The sequence below is a fragment of the Macaca fascicularis genome, chromosome X (assembly GCF_037993035.2).
Source record: "Macaca fascicularis isolate 582-1 chromosome X, T2T-MFA8v1.1".
Classification (NCBI taxonomy): Eukaryota; Metazoa; Chordata; class Mammalia; order Primates; family Cercopithecidae; genus Macaca; species Macaca fascicularis.
In genome coordinates this window covers 138,280,493-138,300,179 of record NC_088395.1, presented here as the reverse complement: position 1 = coordinate 138,300,179, position 19,687 = coordinate 138,280,493, and the positions used below count along the sequence as shown (strand labels likewise).

At 38.8% G+C, this 19,687-nt stretch overlaps 1 protein-coding gene across 1 annotated transcript in view; it reads right to left on the bottom strand.

The window, feature by feature from the left end:
- STK26 (serine/threonine kinase 26) overlaps positions 1-18,292 on the bottom strand; it is a 52,627-nt gene extending 34,335 nt beyond the window's left edge. Inside the window, exons 1-2 of the mRNA XM_045384419.2 lie at positions 18,187-18,292; positions 17,936-18,086 (exon numbers count right to left, since the gene is read on the bottom strand). Of these exons, the coding sequence (XP_045240354.1) occupies positions 17,936-17,977 (42 nt within the window). The 5' untranslated portion in view covers positions 17,978-18,086; positions 18,187-18,292. The remainder of the gene's footprint in view (positions 1-17,935; positions 18,087-18,186) is intronic.
- Positions 18,293-19,687: the final 1,395 nt, after the last annotated feature.

Genomic DNA, 19,687 nt, shown 5'->3' with positions numbered 1-19,687 from the left:
AGATATCTACTAATGAGTTGAATCTTTTAACAAATATCATTTCAAACATAAAGCTATTTCCATGTTCTCAACACAAATATGACTAAGTTAATTTTTGCTAATATAAATACAAAGCATTATATTAGTTGGTATTTATAGTCCTTGTCTATTTAGAAATCAATTTAACAAAACTGTAATTCTCCAATTGTGATAATCAACATCTAGTACTAAATCTAAACACATGTACAAAAGTTGATCTTTTTCCTTCAGAAAAAAAATGCTATATAGTCTGTTTAAGAACGTTAAAAAGCAGTAAGACCAGAAGTGACCCTTATAAAATACTTGGCTTTTAAAAAAGTTTTATAATGAGTGATTTCTAGCTGGGGGTGGAGTGGGGAGAGCAATGACAAATAAGTTAACTCAGGATGGAGATAAATGACAAAGTTCCTTAATAAGTTCTTAAATTGCTATAGCCAAAATCAGCTTGATGAGCAATTCTAAGTAATTAAAATCATTTGAACACTGTCTACCCAAAAAGATCAGTGATCTACAACTTGAGCTGGTGAGCTGGTTTGTACCCTATCATTTCACAATCCTAACCAGAGAGAAAGTACTATTCATCAAACAAATCCTCACTGCCTACACCAAAAGGACTTATAAAACATTTTGGAAAATGAAACCTTAGAATTCCTTTTGTTCTTTCTTGCCTTGGCTAATTTCATTTCTCCCCTTTCTTTCCCTTATTTATACCCAGTCTGAAAGCCAGCTCAGCTATCTAGTACTGCCTTTCCTGACCACCTCAGCAAGCCTGGCTTGACTCATCTTTCCTCGGAATTTCTGGTCAGGCTAGTAGGGAGCCGCTGAAAGCTTTCAGCAAATGAGTGAAAAAATAAAGGTTGTGTTTTAGGTAACTGCATCATGTCTACACGCAGCCTGGAGTCTACTTAATGACAAAAGAATGGTGTGACAAAAGAAGAGATGATGTCTGATATTTTGCAGGAAAAAACACTGATAGAACTTCATGATTAACTGAATACGGAGATAAAGGAAATCAGCAGCAAATTACAAATAAGTGCTGATGGTCATTTTCTTTCCTTTGATAATTCTGTGACATACCAATACGTGTTTTATGGTGGATGGTACCTCCCCCACTAAATCAAGTAGTCAAGTGGCATTGGTAAAGCCTGATTACTTCATATGCTATGATCTAATAATTTTATGCATTTTTGATTAAGTATTATCCTCCTTACTTCAGACAAGGTACCTGAGATGTTAATTGTAGGGTGAAGACACTTACTCAGTACAAGGAGGAAACAAATGTGATTATATCTGACACTTAACACTCCCTATTCACTTTCCTTCTCTAATAGATGTGGCCATCTAATTTTAAATACTGAGAAAAGCAATTAAGCTTCTCCCCTGTCCTCCTTTATATTACTTTATAAAATTATCCCACTTTTATTTTCTTTCTCTAGAAACTGAGAAAAATATTTAAATGTATCTGCATGCAAACATATAAATGTAATTTATCATTCATTGTCATTACCAATACAACATTCTATGTAATTCCATGGTTAAAGTGTATCTCTAAAAAGCAAACAGAAACATATCTGCCTATTTACTCTGATCTGAGGTCTTTCCTTGAATTAAGCATCACAATAATGGAAGCAATAGGCAAGTCAGTTACCTTAGTAAAGTGAAAATCTTCTCTATTGTCATGCTATAGCCACAACCTCAGTGAAAGTACTATAAAATGCTTCCTTTCTTTAGATCAGCAATTCTCAGTCTTAATGCCCCAAGGCAGGGATCGGCAAACCTTTCCTGTAAAGGGCCGGATACTAAATATTTCAAGCTTTGTGGGTCAGGTACACTTTACAGTCTCTGAGTCTCTGTCACATCTTTTTAAAATAACCCTTTTAAAATATAAAAAATATTTTTAGCTTGCAGGCCTCACATGACTAGGTCACAGACAGTATTTGGCCCTTAGATATAGTTTGACCACTGCTACCCTAAAGAATTCTTGTATGTAAAAAATTAACTGCTCTATGGTGCATCTAGAATTGGGCTTCCTTATATGTCCTTCTTGAGAGAATTGAGAAGACAGTAACTAAAATCATTTTCTGTTTTATGGTTCAGATGAGGAATTCTGGTTGAGAAAGACTGCATTCAATTAACAAAGCTCCAAAAGCACTACTGGAAGATGGTAGATGATCATTATTTTCCAGAAATACAGGGAATCAAAATATTTGTCAGGGAGAACCTAACAATCCAAAATTTCAAAGAACTTTCCTTTTGTCCAAAGCATAAGCCAAACATTATAGCCTTTCTACCTCTTAGCAGAAAATTCATTACACACAGTAAAAGCATAATTACACATTCATTGCTTCAGTTAAAAATTATTTACATCAAATTCAAAATTTGCCTGGAATGAGTACCTGATCCCTTCAATATATAAAATGTTGTGTGTACCCTGTCTTTTACAAATAATAACCTAGTCCCAACTCCTGAGTAGAATCTCCAAAACTCAGTTTTAGAGCTTAAGGATTACCTATGCAATCCCTTTACTTTACATTTGCAGAGAGGCACACAGGCAATTTCACAGTATAGTGGAACAGCATACACTACATTCTTCATTCATTCTAGTAGGAGGAAATGATTTAGTGTCCTATCAGGGAAAAAAAAATAAAGTATCAAGCTCTGGAGCCACTTGGCCATATTAAATAAAAAGTATTCTTTCACAATTAACAGATAATCTTTACAGGTAAAGAAATTTTTAAAAAATATCTAAAATGTGCTTTATCTTTCAACCAAGATCACACCTATACTATAATTTCATGATGCACTACCATCAAAAATACACCCCAGAGTAATCAAATTAAAACACTTCTAGTTACACAGATGGACCCAGAATCCAGGCATGTGGGTGGACAAAGGGAGAGAACTGTCTCTATCTTGGAATAGGATAGAGAAAACAGTGTTTTTGTTTGTTTGTTTGTTTTAAGCATAAAGACATTTATACCTTTTAAACTACTGTAAAGTTAAAAGTTAATAATGTAAACAATACAGTATGTAGTATCTGCAAATATTCCTAGAAAAAAGTAATTGGACTACTACTATTTAGAACTCTTAGCCAAAACATAAATCAAGTGGTGCTAAAAAGTCATTAGGCAAACTTATTTTAGAGTATATATGAGATGCTACTCAGCCTTGAAATGCTCCACAGAACTGTTTTAATCATTCCCCAAGGGAGACGTTTAATGCCAGAACTTACTGGAAAAATAACAATGATATTAAGTCCAGTCATTTTAAAATGAGCCTCCTCTTTAGCCCCCCGCTCCCCACAAAATAGCAGTTCAAATTAGCCAAGTAAAATCAAGTGAGAGATATTCTGGCATCTTTTTTTATTAATGAAAAGTATTCATTTTGGCTACCAAGGGAAAAAAAAAAGGCCACCCAAAATGACTCCAAGTGTCTAGAAACAATTTATTGGTCCAATACACATGCTACCAAAATTGCACATCTTAAATAGAAAAGCAACTGTAATCACCATTCCCATTATGTTAGATCTTTTCCCTGATCTTGCACAAGCTTTCTACCAAACAAAAAGGCTCTTTAGACATTTTCTTGCCATAACAAATTAATTATGTAATGTCACTTTTATCACAAAAGTCACACACAACAAGAAAAAACGAATTACTATTACCTCCCCAATTTCCTTTTCTGTTAGCTTTTTCTCATCTCTGCAGAAAGTAGAGAAATTTCCCATTCTAAAAAAATACAGAAAGAATTCTCAATCTTTAAAGCAAAGGATTACTTTTCCCCTTCCTTGAAAATACTGTTTTTCTGTTCTTCCAGAGTCCAACACCTTTTCCCTCACCTACATTTTCTGTTTGCTCATGAGGCAGCAATAATCCTCTGTTATTATGAAATTCTACCTTCCCTAAGCAGGGTTTACACCGCAGCCTCCAAAAACGATGCCTGAACCTCAGCAGATAGAAGATCCATAGCAACGGCCGTAATAGTTTTTTTTCACTTGCTATTACCAGAAATCACAGTCCAAAAAGACGACCATGGAGGTGTCACCTATGCTAAAACCTCGAAATTGATTCATTATTTAACTAGCTGAATCCCACGTTTTCATTTTATGTGCCCTTTGAGAAGCCTGTGACAGAGTAAAAAAGATCTTTCAGTGACAGTCACCATTTTTCATGAAGAGATAAATAGTTAAAAAAAAAAAAAAAAAAAAAAAAAAAGAACGCAGCTCTCCGGGTACAAGATTTTGTCACAGAAACAGAATTCAATGCCTAGTCCCTTCCATTCTCTATCCCTTAGAATCTATAGTGTTAAGTACTTATAACAATTTGAGCTTCAAAATAAGAGCTTAGACAATGATGACAAGTTTCTGTGAAGTAGAAGTCATTCGTTTACTGTCCACATATCTCTGATTTTACTAACAAGTAAACAAATATATATCAAAACAGTTCCTTTAATGCAATGATTCTCTGCAAAATTATTCTACAGGAAAAATTAAGCAAAGAATTGAAAATCTTGATAAATATAATCCTAGATAATGTTCAATTCAATCCTAATTCACTAAAACTGCTTAACATTGGTATTGAATTTCATTAAAAACCATTTCCCATGATCTGTACTCTGTATGTTATAGACTGCTGTGAGTTCAATTTCTTCAGGAATACTAAGAGTTTAAATATCAAAGGTAGAAAGAACTAGCCACGATAAACGTGCAACATGTGCTACAATAAAAGTGCGTCATGTGTAAAATACTGACAATGCTATTATATATTTAGACATAGGTACATACTCACATGTTTTTACCTTCCAGTAAATGAGGCTTTAAATGAGGTAAAGAATTCTATGTATTTTCCATATATTTTCATATAATAAAAATATTTAGCAAGTCCATGGACACCGCAATTTTTACTGAATACATATTTTTACATAAATTACATTGATTTCCTTTAATTTGCAGACCTTCTTAAATGACATTTTCAAATGATATTTTTCTGCTCCTTGAACTTAGTGACCATCCTGTTATTCATTTTTATTTTGACAATGAATTTTTCTACTTTTAAAACATAGTTGTATCTACTATTAGCATAGTTTATTAAAAACTCTGTAGGCAAATATTGAGCCTTATTTTTAAAAAATAGATTAAAAGTATTTTCAAATGTAAAATATACTTCATGTGCAATACACATTGAGGGTGCATATATACATTCATTCATCTATCCATTTATCTATCATTATCCCCAACAAATCTTCACAATAAAGTGTGAGGTATAAGGTAAACATATCAGCATTTTTACATCCAAATAAATTTAACTCCCTGAAGAGGAAGCAAGTCACTTAGGGATTCTAGTGATAATTAAATACAGCTTAAATTATTATTATTATTTTGAGATAGCGTCTCACCCTGTAGCCCAGACTTGAGTGCAGTGGTGTGATCTCAGTTCACTGCAACCTCCGCCTCCCAGGTTCAAGCGATTCTCCCCCCTCAGCCTCATGAATAGCTGGGATTATAGGCATGCGCCACCACACCCAGCTAATTTTTGTATTTTGAGTAGAGACAGGGTTTCACCATGTTGGCCAGACTGGTCTCAAGCTCCTGACCTCAAGTGATCCATCCACCTTGGCCTCCCAAAGTGCTGGGATTACAGGCATGAGCCACGGAGCCCAGCCAAACTTTTTTAAGAGAATATTTCTTCACATGCTTTTGCACATCCTCATTGGTAGCAAATCTTTGATTCTGAAGGATGGATTCATTTTTGTTGGCTGTGTGTTCATTTTAGAAACTGAAAAGTGATTTAGGTCCAAAGTTGGTGAATGAGGTGGGTAAATCAAGTTTGCTCACATTGTTTGGTGTTGCCCTCCTTGCTTCTCTTATTTTCAGTTCTAATCCTTTGTTTGAACTAAACTCAGAGTTTTCCTATGGGTACCTGTTGGCAAAAGATAATATATGAATCTGACAGGTATCGAGAATATTTCAGAGAGCAGAAAGACCATCTAGGAAGTGGTTTGATATTTCTCTAATGATTCAGAAGTGACTTCCTCTCCCTTCCAGGAATTTACATATATAAATACAAATCGGCTTTGAAATGTCAGGATTGTGAATGTGTGTGTGTGTGTGTGTGTGTGTGTGTGTGTGTGTGTGTGTGTGGTGTATATGCAGCCAGAGCTACTAAGTCTGTTTTTTTGTGTTTTTTTGTTTTGTTTTGTTTTTTTTGAGGGGGGATATAATAAGTCTAAAAATGTCTACCTGTGGGAGAAATATTGCTACTTACTGGAATTTAAGATACTGCCATTTATATTACTTTAGCCAAGTTGCATTTTAGCAACTATAAGCATAAACAGATTTCATGTTCTTAATAAGGGTCTGCATTTGAAGATAAAAGCATTAATGAACTGTTTACTACAGTAAATACCTAACCATACTGAGCATGGTAACATCATTCCACAGAAAGGTTCTATTTGTAAGAATTTGTCATCTAAGGGGCTTATCCAGACCAAAACAATAAAAATAAATGTAACAAAATAAACAATAAAATTAATATTGTAAAATTTATTATAATAAAATTATATAACAATAATAAAATTAAATCAATCAATAAAAACTGAAGTAGGCTACTTAACAGCACACACGGGCCAATGGTAACTATATAATGATGAGGATGGGTGTTTGCTAAGTCACAAACCTGCCTAGATTAAGGAAAACAGAAGTCATGGGTGACCATGAGATTTTGGAAGCTGTAGAACTTAACACAAAGTTGAGTTCGGCTTCTTGGAAAGATAACTGGAAATCTTGTTGTTTTCATCTCTCACAATTTCATCTACTATCTTCACATAAGATTCACCAATCTCCATCTCCTCTCTTCAACAAACGTGTTACTGGTTGCCTCTGCTTGGATGTGTGACCAGCACTTCAAATTCAACATTCCCAAAACTGTACCAATTTTCTTCCAAACTCAGCCTTATCTCTGACTCTACTCTCTCATCATGTTTCCTCCCTTCTCACATTTAAGGGGTCGCCAATGTCTGTTAAAGTCATCCTTGAGTGGTGCTCAAAGTGCTCCCCAAATTGGCAGAGCAGCTGAGAACTCATGAGAAATGCAAATTCACAGGCTTCACCTCAGATCTATTCCATCAAAAACTCTGGGGCTAGGGTATAGTAGTCTGTGTTTTCACAAGCCTTCCAGGTGCTTCCCATACATGCTCCAGTTTAACCATCACTGCCCTAGATTAAACCCTTATCAATTAAGCCTTCCCTTATCTCCAGCCTACCCTGTTAGGTTTCCAACAGCCTAATGCAATCTTCCAAAACAAACAACGTTATTCCATCATTTCACTATATTGCTAAAAAATAAAAAAATAAAAACCCAAAACTCCTTGTTATGGACTGAGTGAAGAATAAATGTATCAATCTGGCATTCAAGGCCTTTTACAGTGTAGCCCTAACACAATTCATACCAACAGGTACCTACCTCAAATCTCTCTTATACAAGGAGCCTGTGTGTGTCCCCTTGGGCCTTTTCCCCTGCTTGCCTCCTACTCTCTTTTAAAGGTCTGTTGAAGGCCATCCTGCCGAGAAGCGATGTAGTGGAGTAGGAAAACACGAATGCCTAGCAGAAAGGTATTCTATAATGGATAGTTTCCTTTCTTACTCCAGGCTTCTTTGGGATGGATGCTTCTACATCAGATTCTATCTTATTTGGGATTCATTACTACTGTTCTGCATTGTTAGATTTCTAAATGTGTAGGTGTCTAGTCACTCTGGTTAGAGTATAAACTTCTTGAACTCAAGAACTCTCTAATACTTTTTGTATTTCAAAGATAGGCAGCAAGCACTCTGTCCTACCCAAAGTAGGCCTTCCAAACTTTGCTGCTATTAATTTTCTGGCTTAAATCAAACCTCGTAGATTCTGTGTGTAAAAATATAAAACCTGGGTCACCACTGTCCAAGCTGGTAAAGTCCAATATATTACCATTTACTGACAAGCACTTAAGAAAGCTCACCGTTAAGTTCAAACAAAAGATTTGAACTAAAACTAGAGATTCAAACAGGATCCTAATTAATGAGTTTGCCAAGTGTTCTTCCCGTGGGGCCAGTAGCACTTAAAAAGCATACATTTGAAATATGCGTATTTCCCTAAGGCTGTCAGATACATTGACTTTAGTCTCTTTAACCACAACAGGTCAAAGTTCTATTTTCTGTCACCATACTTTTAGTAGCATGTGTGCGTACTTTGCTGATTGGTTTCATTTGTGCTTCTGCTTAAAGTTAAGGCAGGCAGCAGGAAATTGAGATCAGGGAGTTTAGAAACTTTCCCAGCTCTAGTGGGCAGCGATAATGATGAGCCAGAGGCTTTGGGAAGAAATTCTGACTTTATGGTTTCTACTGGCTCAGCTCCCCTAAATTGTCTTGCATTAATAACAGCTTATGCTCCACCTGATTATCTATATTGCCCATCCCTCCCCTACCACCCACTGCTCTGTTATTCATACTATAGTGCATCAAGCAGTCAAACCTAGCTTAATATAACATACTGTAAAGTGATATGTCCCAAAGCCAATGGTTTAGTGGAAAGCTGAGGGTGGGAAGAAGGGTTAAAAAGGGACTAACGGAGCAACTCAAAAATGCATTTTCAAAGAAAAATCTGGATGCTTCTAGATGTTCTTAAATTATTTCCTCCACTTGCCAAAAATTCACTCCTAGGATTGTGTTACCAGGCACGATTGAAACCTGGTAGAGTAATTCACTAGCATGCTTAGAAATTTCCTAACACATCTAGTGTAGTATGGATTTCAAATTCAGTAAAACTTCACTAAGTTGATACTGGGAAGCTTTTTCTATAATTCAAAGCAACTGTTAATTCTTTGGTTAGACACCCTATTGTTCCATAATAAACAAATTGAAAAAAACCCATTGATGGTTGATTTGAACTCAATGCATTTCAGTCCTTTGTATTTTAAGTTAATAAGGTTGTACTTGTATAGATTTCTTTTCCCCACTTTTTCTTTAAGAGGTAATAGAAGGAGAGGGAAAAATTTAAAACACTGTTGACAATACATAATCTCTGTTACAAGGATCACAAAGAAAGGCTGAAAACTTTTTCTGTAAACATTTTTCGTGAGAAAAATGCAAAAACACAATGGCTTCGATTTCCTCAATGGCACATTTTTTAAGATGCTTGACCAAAAAAAGAGAAAGTGAACATATAAAAAAGATAATTAGACTATTTTCACCTGTTTCATCTAAGCGATCTACAATTTTGTTTACTTTGGGGCTCAGGAAGTATGAACCACAGTTTTGTTCTAATTTTGCCAGACTATCCAAAGCTAAGACATACCAGTGGTTAATCTGATATTTTGAGACACAAATCATTCTCATCCACGATGCTATGAAAAATGGAGGAAAAGAAAGGCCAGCAGGCTGCTGTCGGGAAGACTGGAACAAGTCCAGAACAGCCTGAGGGGGAGTTTTTAGGTGCATCCTGTAGCTCTATCCCCAGCAAGGTATATGCTAGTGAGGGGTGGTGGGGAGAGGCAGGCAGGAATGGAGGACGGTATATGTTCCATATATAGGACTTCCGGTTTCTCTGAATGTTCAGATAGGTGATTTTCCTAAATCATATGTGGTTTTAGGGAGGGACAACAAAGAGGATCATGGGTAGAGTTGGCTGTCAATGTGCCCTTAGTTTTATGTTTAAATCCAAATGTGAAGGCATTTTCCTACAGAATCACTCTATGTTATAGGAGTATTAAGAGAAATTAGTTAGTATCTTCAATAAATATTTGATTTCTACAAACATTAATTCAAAGATGTCGTTCCTGTCATCTAACACTTTAGTCTAAAATGGCGGATGACCAAGTGAGAAATGCACAGAAGATAGGGTTAAGAATGGATAAAGAAAATGTGGTATGTATACACAAGAGAGTACTATTCAGCTGTAAAAAGAGGATGAGATCCTGTTATTCACAGCAAGATAGACAGAACTGGAGGACATTATGTTAAGCCAGGCACAGAAAGACAAACACTGCACGTTCTCACTCATATGAGAAAATAGATAGAATTGTATTAGAGGCTGAGAAGGGAAGCAGGAGGGGAAGATGTGGACAGATTGGTGAACTGACACAAAATTACAGCTAGATAGGAGTAAATTCTGTTCTGCAGTACTGTAGGGCGAATATGGTTAACCATAATTTATTGTATATTTTCAGAAAGCTAGAAGGGAGGATTTGGAATGTTCACACCATAAAAAAATGATAAATATTTGAGGTGATAGATATGCTAATTGCCCTGATTTGATCATTACACATCATATACATGTATTGAAATATTACTCTCGGTTGGGCACGATGGCTCACACCTGTACTCCAGCACTTTGGGAGGCCAAGCATGGTGGATCGCTTGGGCCCAGGAGTTCAAGACCAGCCTAGGCAACATGGTGAAACCCCATATTTACAAAAAATACAAAAATTAGCCAGGCACGGTGGCGACTGCCCATAGTCCCAGCTACTTAGGAGGATGAGGTGGGAGGATCACCTGAGCCTGGGAGGTTGAGGCTGCAGTGAGATGTGATTGTGCCACTGTACTCCAGCCTGGGCGACAGAGTGACACCCTGTCTCACAAAAAAATATATTACTCTGTATCCCATAGATATGTATAATTATTACATGTCAACTAAAATAAAAGGAAAAAAAGAAGTGGTCAAAATTTTAGTTCTGTGTATTTAATTGATTTTTTTTAAAAAATGAGTTACATTCTGCCATTCCTTCAGAGACATTGTTTTACATGTGCCTGTGGTAGAAATTCTTTGAGTCTTAATTATGAGAAATGAAAAGGAGTTTGTTGTACTATAGCTAATAATACTGTTATTTTTTGTTCACCTAACACCATTTTTCTAGCAACAAATAAAACCAGTAAAACCACCACTCTTTCAGAACACAGAACTCAGTCAAAATTGCTATCAAGATGTCTGAAATTCTACTATTAGATTTCCATTTCTTAAGGTATAATTCCCTGTACAATGTGAATATCCATGGAGAAGTAAAGCACTGAGCCATTAATCAAAAACATCTTAGTATGAGTGAAATTATCAGATTCTTTCTAATGTGACAGTTCAGACAGGAAAGTAAAACAGTTTTTTATTTATGTTTGTTTTTTGGGGAGTGGGAGGGCAGAGGGAAGAAATAAGAGGTAGATAGGTCCAAATCACCAGTGAGAGGACCTTGAAGAGCCATGGGAAAGAACAAGTAGAAGGAAGGAGAAAAGGAGAAGAGATCAGGGGAGACACAAATTTGTCTGAAATCAGCCATGGTTACTAAGAAAGCAATGAAGCTCATTTTTCTCTCAAAGTCTGTGGAAGGCAAGAGAATGAGAGCTTCAGTGTGTGTGAACAGATGATTAGTTACAAGAATATTTTGCTAGACATATTACACATAATACATGAAAATCATTTAAATAGGTATAGAAAGTCTACATTGTACACACATAAATTAGTCTTTAAGGCGTACAAAGTTCAAGCACTGTACAATATTTTTAAAGAAACAGAATTTTAAACAATGAGACACATCCACTCTATAGTACAGTGATTAGCCAAGACTTTTACATATAATTCATACCTAATGGTACAAAGAAAACTGAAATCCATGGTCCCTGATTTCAAGAAATGTACAACCTCATTTGGGAGACAAGTATAACACATATAATTAGAGAAAATATAAGGCAGTATATACATTAAGGACAAGAGTATCTACTACTGACAAAAGACAGAATAGGTGCTTGGAAACAGAAGAGATTTCTATAGCCTGGGACATTCAGAGAGAGTTCACAAAGAAGGTAAGATGGAAGACCTTGAAAATCAGGTAGAATTTGGCCAATCATTGATTATTGAACTGTGACTGGCATGGTAGAATTAACGGGATTTCTTGTTGGGAAGTAGTGGGAACTAAGTGTAGATCTACAGAGACGAGCCATATAACAAAAAGTATAGAAAACTGAGCAGAGGGCTTTGGGTCTCACTGGGGTGGTGTGGGGTGGTGATTGGGTTTCAAAAGAAAAATGTGGGTTATCAAGGAGAGAGATGAGATAATGACAGTGTTTTCATGTGATTAGCCAAGCATTGTTTTGCAGGATGAACTGCCCCCATACATCATAACACCTTTTACAAAGGAGCTCCAGCTCCACAGATGATAGTTAATTCATCCTAATAACCTCTCATTGAGGCAAAGGAAATGCAGCTTTTATTATTCCCCATTTTGTAGATGATTTACTCAAGGTCACTGAATAAATGAAAAGCAGAATAAAAAATACAGCATCACAATGTTCAATGGTTCCTAAGTACCAGCTAAATTATATTCTCTCATTTTCTGGGACTCAAGCAAGGGAAGTACATGATGATGGACCTTTGTACTCACGTGCCATTTCTAAACTCTGATTACTGTTGAAGGCACATGTCCTATCATACCCAATTTCTGTTTATTCTCCCTACAGTCCCTACTCCCCTAGTGTTAAAAGTTCTAACTATCCCCCCGCCGCCCCCCTGCTTCTCTCAGCTAACAGTCTTTGATTATTTTGTTCCAGCTGGTCTTCTGCCATTATCATTAGCATATTCAACACCTCTGCATTAACTACTCAACAACAAGGACAATAATTCGGGTTCACCAATGCAAAGCAATGCTTTCAACCTCAAATTGCGAATCTGATTATCCCCGTAGGGAGGTGTAAGGGAGGTATGAACTCCACATACTGGACTCTGGTACCAACCTGAATTCTTTCTCCAATGTAGGTTTCCTGATGACTGTTAAATAAAGAATCCGCGCACCCCACCCCAGTTAACTCTCTAACTTGACACATTTTTTCATCTTTTCATACATCTTAAAGCCATCCTTCCTTTTCTTACAACCTATGTGTCCTGTCTCATGAGGGCCCTCACTTCCACATATTCTTTCTGGCATTATGAACCTCTCCCTCCTTGATGTCTCTAGTCCTTCATTTTCAAGTGACGTGCCCAGCATAGAGTAGATGCTCAGTAAATATCTGATGAATGACTAAAGCTTCAGTTCTACATCTTCAACTACTTATTGGACATATGTACTTTGTCATCCCATTGTTACCACAAAATTCACAAGTCTAGAACAGAAATCCTTAACTTCCTACCAGATCTGGCTCTTCTCCATTACATTCCAATTTCTTTCAGATGTATCATAAGTCTCCCAGTTCCCTCATATTCAACACCACAAAGTCTTTAACTTTTCCTTCTGAAACTAGCTAATTATTAAGCCTGGTAATTAATTTTTCTTCATAGTACTAAACATATGGAAGGGAACCTGCCCATGGAAGGCCCATTGCATCTGTATAACTATGATTGACCCATGGAAATAGCCTCTGTAGCCAGGCGCAGTAGCTCACGCCTGTAATCCTAGCACTTTGGGAGGCCAATGTGGATGGATTGCTTGAGTCCAGGAGTTGGAGACCAGCCTGGACAACCGCTAAACATTGTCTCCACAAAAAAACAAAAAAACAAAAAAACAAAAAAACATAAAAAGTAGCCGGGCATGGTGGCATGCACCTGTAGTTCTAGCTACTCTGGAGGCTGAGATGGGAGGATTGCTTGAATCCAGGAGGTGGCAGCTGCAGTCAGCTGTGATCGTGCCACTGCACTACAGTCTGGGTGACAGAGTGAAACCCTGTCTCAAAAAAAAAAAAAAAAGTTAAAAAAGAAGAAATAGCCTCTGTAGATCAAATTCCCTTACATCTCTCAATCCTCCAGTTGATTCATTCATCCAATTTTGAGATTTCCCTTCCGATATATAACTTGGTACATTGAGTCTCCCTTACTCAGAACTGTTTAATGGCCAGTTCAAAGGCCAAAATCCTTCCCTGGCATTTAAGGACAATCATGATCTGTACTCAATCCAGTTTTCTGATATTATAGTGCATCATTTTTCTAGAGGAATTCTCTATGACAGCCCAAATGACTTTATCCTGTTCTCAAAGATTGTGTGTGTATGTGTGTGTGTGCATGCGCTCACAAATGCAGTGCACCCTTCCTTATCTGTATTGTATACATATGCTCCTTGACTTAAAATGTGGTTATGTCCCAATAAACCTATCATAAGTTGAAAATATTGTAAGTTGAAAAGGTATTTAATACAGTACACCTAATCTACCAAACATCATAGCTTAGCCTACCTTAAATGTGTCCACAACATTTACAGTAGCCTACAGTTAAGCAAAATCATCTAACACAAAGCTTATTTATAACAAAGTGTTGACTATCTCATGTTATTTACTGAATACTGTATGGAAAGCGAAAAACAGAATTGTTGTGTGAGTACCATTGTCAAGTCGAAAAATCCTAGTCTGTCTACCTCTGCTGGGGATTTTTCCTTGCTTGGAAATGGCCTGCTCGGTGTCCATCCTAACAAGACTTTGGGGTCAGCTTACTTTTTGGAAGCCTTCAATGCTTCCAGTCTGACACTTCTATTATACTTACAGTGAATTCACAGATTTTGCATTATTTGATATTTCATGTGCTAGTTTTAACAACTCAACAAGATTTTAAGATCTTTAAGGGCAGAACATGTAATATATATTACTATGCTTCCCAGAACCCAGTGATTATGTTCACCAACATTGGGCAATGTTTCCCACCACTTAGATAAAAGTCTTCAATAAAGTGTTCATTGATCGTTAAACTTCATTTCTGCTTCTCATCTCAAATGACAACTAGATTTAAACTGTACCACCTGGGTCATATTTAAAGATACATGAAGGCTAATTTTAAAGTTCGTTAGCAGAAGCTTTAAAAGTTCTTTAACAAGAGGCACAGGATAAAGCATAACATTTAGTACTCTAATTCAACATTTAACTTTATTCTCCCACCTACATCTTACGAAAGATTTAACAATTAACAATATTCTAAATGAAAATTTGTCCTCAAAAATACTATTGTAGGTTCTAAGGGGAAATATCTTAAACTTAAGTATGATTTATAACTGAAAACTTCAAAGAAAACAGGTTTTGAATCATTAAAGAGTAAATATTTGAGTGGAAAGAGATAGGTTTATTGGGTTTTTTTTTTAAGGTGTACTTTAAATAGTTTGAAGAGTTCAGCTACTGCTATGGAAAATTCCTCTAGTTACACACTAAAGAAGTAAGCACAAATTAAGTACAAAAAACTTCATACCCTCAACATTTGGTGTAATATGGCAAAAATATTCATTACTACAATATTAAGAAATATCAGCAATATGAGTTTGAGTAACAATTCAAAAGGAAGAATTTGAACTGGACCAAATCCTGGGTTTTCTTTCTTCACTCCAAGTTTCTTTTCTATTTTAAACTAGTGGCAACAGCAATTTCTTTGTTTGAAAGTCCGGAATGCTGGAAGTCTTAAGTGATAGAACAGGTAGCTGAGCTTCTACTCCACATCTCTCCTCAGAGGGAGAAAAAAATTGTGGAGAAAGCAATTTTGTTTTTATTTCTGGAAAAATCATTTTTCCCATCAATCTACATAATTCTCTAAAATAAACTGTTAAAAAGTTATAGGCTGGCCGGCCACCTCACCCTGATTTGTGGAAACACTATACAGTAATTTCAAGAACACATGGCTAACTCAAGTTTTCTAAAGGTCTAAAAGTTGCTCCTGACGCTTTCATAAAACTCTAGGAGAATTTTACAAGCTCACAATAGATTTCTGCATCTCATCCGCAATATTTTGCTACATAACAATAATAAAAATAGTCTAGGTTCAAGAGTCACACTGCATGCTATCAAATTTATTATTAAGGTATTGTACAATTTCAACTATGGAAAAAATTGTGTGCTGCACAAAGTGCTTAAGAACTATATTAGAAAGAAAATGGAAATAAGAAGTTAAGAATTTACCATTTCATTAAGATGAAGAGAATGACCAAAAAAAAAAAAAAAAGATTCCTCTCTTCTTTGCTAACATTGAAATGTTTGCCCTACTCAAATTAGGTGGGACAAAGTAATCACAACTCAGAGGGCATAGAGTGAAAGGCAGAATTTGTAATTTAAAGTATGTGATTCACATTCGAATCCACATTAATTAAGATTTAAAAATTCAGGAGATAGGCAACTCAGATAATTAAAGCAGGGAGCAATCAGAAATACTGAACAGCAAGCAGTTCCTAAACCACATAAATTCAATAAGGTCAAGACAAAATAAAGATCAGAAACTATTTTCCCCTCAGCACACAGAGTTCCCCAGAATCACAAACTTGATGAACGCGAGGCACTCACTCTGCTGACGCACGCACGCAGGCTCGCGCACACAATGGAGCCAGAAGCATGGAGACCCTCACAGACAAACTTCACATGTGCATCGTTTTACTCTCCACAGAATGGAAAGAAGAGCACGGTGAGAAAATGTCACTTTTTCCCAGATCAAACAGCAAAACTGTACTAGTATTGCGAACTATGAATTCCCTTGATACAATCAAAGGCAGAACTGAATGAATGGGGTGTGGGGCAGGGTGCATGGGGAAAAGAGGGAGGGAAGGAGGGGGGAGGCCGCCTGAGAGGAAGAAAGTTTGAGGCATTTTGCAAGGCTTGAGTGGATTAATCTTTTCTTTTTTAAGCCCTACTATTTCCTATTTCCCTTTCTCTCTCTCTCTCTCTTTATTTAATATACACTAACTTCCTGAGACTCAACCCAGACTTGCCCTAAATGCAGCTGAAATGTCTGGTGTTTAGGACACACCAGGAGTTCTAGGTGCACAAATAATCCCTTTTTGGGAAAGAATTCAAAAATCACTTTTGTGGCCATTCATAAAATGAGAACACTGAAAAACAAACAAAAAAAGAACTCCATGCATCAACAAGTAAATTGAGGCCCCAGTCTACAACTCTTTGATTTCTACTAGAAATATAAGCTATTTACTACTAAACATTTTATTTTCGAATTTGAAAAAAGGTTGTTTTCACATTTTAGATCATGAGGGACTGAGGCTTTAGTGGTTTTAGCCTCTAAACTATTCATAAATGGGATGTTTGGGCCATCTAGCAAAGGAAAAAAATAGAACATGAACGCTTTAAAAAGTTAGTAGATTTGGGTAACATTTAGCAGATAGCCTAAAGTGCACCGATTTTAAAAACATAACAGCATAAAAAGTTTTCTGACATAGCTTACCTTTAATAAAATGAAAATATAATGGGAGGGGGTTGGGCTGGGTAGACTTCGAGTAACAAGTTGGGTTCCATGCAGTAGTCCCTTGTCCAAGACAAAAAGCTTCCTTTAACCACATGTAACAGTCATCTTGTGGGAAAGGCACAGAGGGGGCTGAGAAGTCATCACCTCAGCGACTCTGAACAGAACCAGCACTTCTCACGCCACACTATGGGCTGGCCTGGGTCGGGGAGCAAGCTACAACTTTGCCCTTAAGCAGCAGTACCGAAAGAGAGAAAGAGGTCACCTCTCTCTTAACCCTACGCACACAGGAAGAGCCCAATGCAAGCCGCCGCCGCCGCCACCCCTGGTCTTGCCCCGCCCCAACTTGAGTGTGTGTTTGGGGTGGGGGGTGTAGGTCACTTACTACTCGCGTTTTACCCCACAAATTCCAAGGCACTTCCATCTCTCCCAGGTTAAGTTCCGGCCCCCCATCCCCAACCGTGCCAAGCTCAGCAGGCGCAGGTGTCTGTGGCTCTGGCCTATTTTTATACCCCCAACCGCCCTCAATCCCCACCTAGTTGCGCGCCTCAGTCCCGCCTCGCCTTCCCAGCGAAGAGCACTACTTAGCCTACACACCAGGAAACACCTCGAGCCCTACTCCCAGGTCACCTGGCCAGAGTGACCGGCCCTGCCCTCAGGGGAGCCCTGGGGCCGTCCCTTGTCGCCGGTGCCCAGCACCGAGAGCGCACCGGGCTCCCAAGTAGTCACGTGGGCGGCGGGGGCGGCCTGCGCTTCCTCACCTGCATCCCAGGCACTTGGACAGCCACCGGTGAGTGGGCCATGGAGGCAACTGCTGCCTCGCTCCGCTTCTGCGGCGGTGGCGCCTTGGGTTCGGACTGGCTCCTCCTCCGGGGGTAGTTCGGCGGCCCTCCCAGGCTTTTCGATCGGGGCCTGGAAGGACACACAAAAGTGGGGTTACTGGGCTGGCGGCGCGTAGCCCGGGGCTAGGAGGTGGGCTGTTCGCGGCGCAGCTGCCCGGGACTCAGTCTACCTTTCTGGCGCCCGCCCGCCGCTGAAGCAGCCGCCTCCGCTGCTGCTCCTCTTCCTGAACGCCGAGCGCTGTGAGTGGTGGTGGCTGGGACCTGGGCTCGAGTGATGCCGCTCCTCTGCGCCTCGCCGCTTTAGGAAGAGGAGGTGGAGGCGCCCCAGCCACCCGCCTGCTCGCCTGGCCGGGGAGGCGGTTGGGGGCGGTTCCGCCGTTGGCCCTGCCCCCGCCCCGCAGTCGGGCGGTGTCGCGCGAGCCGAGGCTCCAGGCAACGAAGGGGTTTGGCTGGGGTTGCTGGAGTCTGAGAAGCTGGAGACTCTCCCGGCACGCGAAGAGGAGAACCCGGGGACCGGGAGACCTGGAACACGGCTGCGCCTGGGAAGAGAATGGAAGAGTTTGGGAAACCCTGAGGGTATGAGGGCGCCCCAGATGCGGCCACGTTGCAGGGAGGCGTGCGAGGCTGGGGCACATGCAGCCTCGGAGACGACTTGAGTTGAAACTTGGGGAGTGTTGGAAGTCTTTCTTGGCTCCCCGGCCTGGCCAAGGGTAGGATCACAGATAGCCGCGGAGTCGGTGGACCCCCGCCTTTTCCCGCCATCTGGTCTCCTTAGTTGGGAGTCGCGCTTCTTGGCAGATCCGTGGCCACACTCTTGCTTTCCGAGTTCCCTGACCCCTGACATGCTTCAGGTGACTTCAACTTAAGATTCCCCCTACCTCTTGGGCTATCACTTGCAGAACTGCCAAACTGGGGCTTCTCTCTACCATAAGTTCTGCACGTGTAAGGCAGAGGGAAATTGGAAAACAGACGGTATGTCGGCAGAAAAATTAATGAGGATAGTAGAGGTTTGGGAAATGAGATTGGATCGTTAGCAGTACAGGTTATTGAATTCAGCATACACTGCAGTGGTTTTGGTAACTCCCTGCCTCCGCCCCATTTTAAGTTCCACTTCAGGAGGGAGACGGGCTCTTTTGAGAGTACTCTAACAGTAGCGACAGTAAGACTGGTAATAATAGCAACAGGAATTTCATTATGAAGGCACCTTTGGGAACACGTAAGGGGTTAATTACTTTTTAAAAACGGAATAGTCAAGTGCCACTTTTAAATGAAGATGAAGTTCCTTACCTTGAAATTTGTTATGGGTCTCTACGCACCACATTGTGGGGGGCCTCTAGTGGTAAACGGTAGTTTCTCTTCTTTCTTTTAAATCTTTTTCAGAGAATAGTATATGATTCTTATCAATATCGATATTATTAATGGATGTCATTTTCATTGTGCCAGGGACTGCTAAGTGCTTTCTATGTGTTATTAATACCTCACTGAACCTTTACAAGGGCCTTCTGGAGTCTTATAGATTTCCCCTCATGTTACAGATGAAGAAAAAGGCTCAACCAGGTTAAATAATTTGACCTAAATGTCACACAATTAAGAAATGGTACAGCTGGAAAATTCAGACGCAGGTCCCGCTGACTGGTGATAAACTTACTACTTTCTCTACGGTTTCTGTTT